Source organism: Lolium perenne, chromosome 2 (genome assembly GCF_019359855.2).
Source record: "Lolium perenne isolate Kyuss_39 chromosome 2, Kyuss_2.0, whole genome shotgun sequence".
NCBI lineage: Eukaryota > Viridiplantae > Streptophyta > Magnoliopsida > Poales > Poaceae > Lolium > Lolium perenne.
Window position 1 is genome coordinate 66,356,033 of NC_067245.2, and position 3,542 is coordinate 66,359,574.

General features: G+C 46.6%; 1 protein-coding gene across 1 annotated transcript; it reads left to right on the top strand.

The window, feature by feature from the left end:
- Positions 1 to 1,914: 1,914 nt before the first annotated feature.
- On the top strand, positions 1,915 to 2,828 carry LOC127328618 (uncharacterized). Its single transcript, XM_051355206.2, has 2 exons — positions 1,915 to 2,225; positions 2,324 to 2,828. The coding sequence occupies exons 1-2, from the start codon at positions 1,915 to 1,917 to the stop codon at positions 2,826 to 2,828; spliced, it is 816 nt and encodes a 271-aa protein (XP_051211166.2).
- The last annotated feature ends 714 nt before the right edge of the window (positions 2,829 to 3,542 follow it).

Genomic DNA, 3,542 nt, shown 5'->3' on the forward strand with positions numbered 1-3,542 from the left:
GTTTCCGCACCCGTTCAATCTTCCATGCGTAGAGGCGCAGACCTCGTCGGAAGACTGTTGTGCGATGGATCAAGCCATCGACATGCAGCCGTTGAAGAAGAATCGATCAGCAATTTGTCTATTTGGATTTTGTCTTCTCGTGCTCAATCAATGATCTAAGAATTGTTTCATTTGATTAAACGCATGTACAGGAACAATCGGAATAGAATACCTGCCGGTGATGGCTAGGCACAGCGTTCTCGGCGATCACACATCTGAAGGTTGCCCTTCGGCACAAAGGGAGGCCACCACGAGGTCGCTCATGGCGATTTACAGAGTGATTTCATGAACAAATGAAGAACAGTCAGGAAAGAACAGGCAAGCCGCAAGAGAATTGTCTAACATATTCTATCGCTGTTTTCTTTACCCCTCCACGGGGACATCAAGAACAAAAGTACATAGGCATACATCTGCTACTACTTGGTAAGAGACAGAGAATTGAGGACCTCAACCAACAAAGGTAACCACAGAAGTGCTCTTCGATTTGAGATGTTCTTACCAACTCTTGATGACACCGGACGATGGACAATCTGCTCGGCCTCCACGCGTGTCCCTTCGACCACCTACGCGCGCGTCCATGGCGGCGGCGGTTCGCTCGATCTTCACGATCGGCTCTCGCGGCGCTCACGCCCGTGCGGAACAACCGGCGCGAAGCCCCCGCGGCGCGTGGTCTTCGCGACCGTTGGTTGGCCGACGCGCGCAGCCCAGGAACCGCCCTCGGCGGCGGCGGCCGGCCACCTCTAGCGTGGATTGCGGCAGCGCCCTCCGGCGTGACCCCCTGCAGCATGACGGCATCGCCCGTTCCCGCAGCCACCCGACGCGGCCGCGCCCATTCCCGCGGCCTCCCGACGCCCCTGCAGCGGCGCCCGCATGAGCGCTCCAGCGAGGCTCCCAACGCCCCCATGGCAGCGCCGGCGAGAGCGCTCCCGGCGAGGCTCCCAACGCCCCGTGGCGGCCGTGACCACCAGCGCGTTGTGACGAGGCGGCGCGGCCCTCCCGCGGCGGTGGCGTCCGGCGACCGCTCGTGGCCGACTTGAGCCGAACCAATTGCTCGATTGGTTAACGTCCAGTGGATGGAAATCTTATCCCTTCACCAGTTTTGCATCAAGTTCCTTGCAGTTCGTAGGATTTGGCAAAGCAACCTGAAACGGTGGTTCATGTCAATGTTGCATTACACCCGAATATTTTTGGGAATTTGCAGATTGTCATGTTAACAATACTATTTACTAGTATTCCATCAGTTTTAGACCCAGTATTGTTACAATACTATTTCTGTTGAGTACTAAAGACTCCAGAATATATATGACGTAATATATCTCCATGACCCAACATGTTGAGATTTATTATGTTCATTATTTGCAATTGAGATTTTTCAATTTCTTGCAAACAATGTACGCAAAATTTGAAGTGATTTTCTCAAATTGATGTATTGGGAACACAAGGTAGTGTGTAGATCTACTGCATTGCAGATTATCACCACTACTAATTAAGCCTATTTTTGTCAGATTTGACATTATGGTTGCTTAACAAGGTGCTATCCCACATATTTTTTAAGTTATGACATAAGGTACTAGAATATGAGTATCTACTGATTTTATCAGATTATACTCTCTAGTGCTGAGAGATGGACCCCAAAATTTCCTTAGGGGAGTATCTACAACGTGGCATACTTAACAATTTGAATTTCACACTAATGGTTTCAAGCCCACTTCTTGAAATCATCATTAATTTTGCAACATTCATTACAACATAACCATGATGGTTTTTGGTTTACCAAGTGTAAATTAATAATCTCTGGTTTACCCATGTAGATAACCGATAAATCGAGAATTTGAGGCACTCGCCCTCAATGGCCACAACTACCCTACTTGGGCCATGGACACGAAGATCGCTCTTGCATCTCGTGGGATTGTGCGTGCAATCCAGGCTGAGCAGGATCCTCTGCCGGCCGGAGTCACGCCACTAACAGAACAACAGAAGTATACCGTCTTATACATTATAAGGCACCATATCCACCAAGATCTCAAGTCTGAGTACTTGGAGGAGAAATCCCCTAGTACCCTGTTTCAGGCCCTCAAAACGAGGTATGAGCAGCAGACAACAGTTGTCCTGCCAGAAGCACTCCATGATTTGACTCACCTCCGTCTTCAGGACTTCAAGTCCATATCGGAGAGTACAATCACGAGGTTCATAAGATCAGTTCCAAGTTGCGCTTTTGCGGGAAGGAACCTACTGATGCGGAGAAGATAGAGAAAACTCTGTCGACTATGCTCCCATCTGACAGAATCCTCCAGACGATCCGTGCTCGCGACTACCAAGTCTATTCCGATCTTATTCATATCTTACTTCAGGCTGAAAAGCATGATGAGCTACTCGCTAAGAATGGCTCTCAGCGCCCGGTTGGTTCTCAACCTCTACCTGAAGTTCATATGAATGTCGCGACCGGACGAAAGTTTGATGGTGGCTTCAAAGGAAAGCCGTCGAACTTCAATGGTAAGCGAAAGCGCAACCGGAACAGGAAGCCCAGAAACTCAGACCATGGGAAAGACACCGCAAAGTCCAAGTTTGATAAATCTAAGCTTTGCGACAAGTGTGGATGCTACACGCACCCCAGTGACAAGTGCAAGACCCCAAAGCATCTGGCCATTCTGTACCAGCAATCCCATGGACGCAACGCACCTCAAGGGAAAAGGTTTGAAGCCAACTTCAACCTTCATCCAGATGGCACCGATGGAGCTGGCTGTTCGCAAGACGTTCCCTCGGGACCTAGCAACACCATGCCTCTCTAGCGGTCAAAGGACCCTATGGGCACGGAGAATATGATCATTGAGTATGCCTCAACCGACATGTTTGGAGACTTTAACTAGTCCCATTATCTCCTTAGTGAATGATTTATTCATGTCCATTTTTGTTGTTGTAATAGAAAATATATATTGTATTTCACAATATATTTTTATTAGCACTTTGGTATGAATAAGATTGAATGTCTTCTATATATTTGATAAATATTTCCACAATGGAAACTCTCTAATTCTATATATAGATTTCTACGGGATTCAATCCAATGGATGAGGAACAAGTATTTAAAAAGGTACCATCTCTATTGTTTGAATTGTACTACACGTACATCCAACCCGTAGCACATGTTGCCTATAAATCAATTCCATTGGTCATGATTTGCATCAAGCTAAGTTTCCTTAATAATTGAATATTATGTAGCTCAATTTGAGGTTCTCATATAGTCCCTCGATCGAATGCATTCGAGGTGATATTTGTGGCCTCTTCTAACCATAGTGTGGACTGAAATCGAATTATAATCAATTCGAATGGATAATGATGCAAAATTCTCTTCATGTCCCTCCAATAATTATTGCATGGCTTTCGAAGATTGGAGTTTAGCACTTTGTCACATATGTCCATACACAAAAGGTTTGGTTGAATATCTAAGCAAGAGGATCGGGCTCGTTGCATGACCTTTGTTAATGAGTTGAAATTTTACCAAC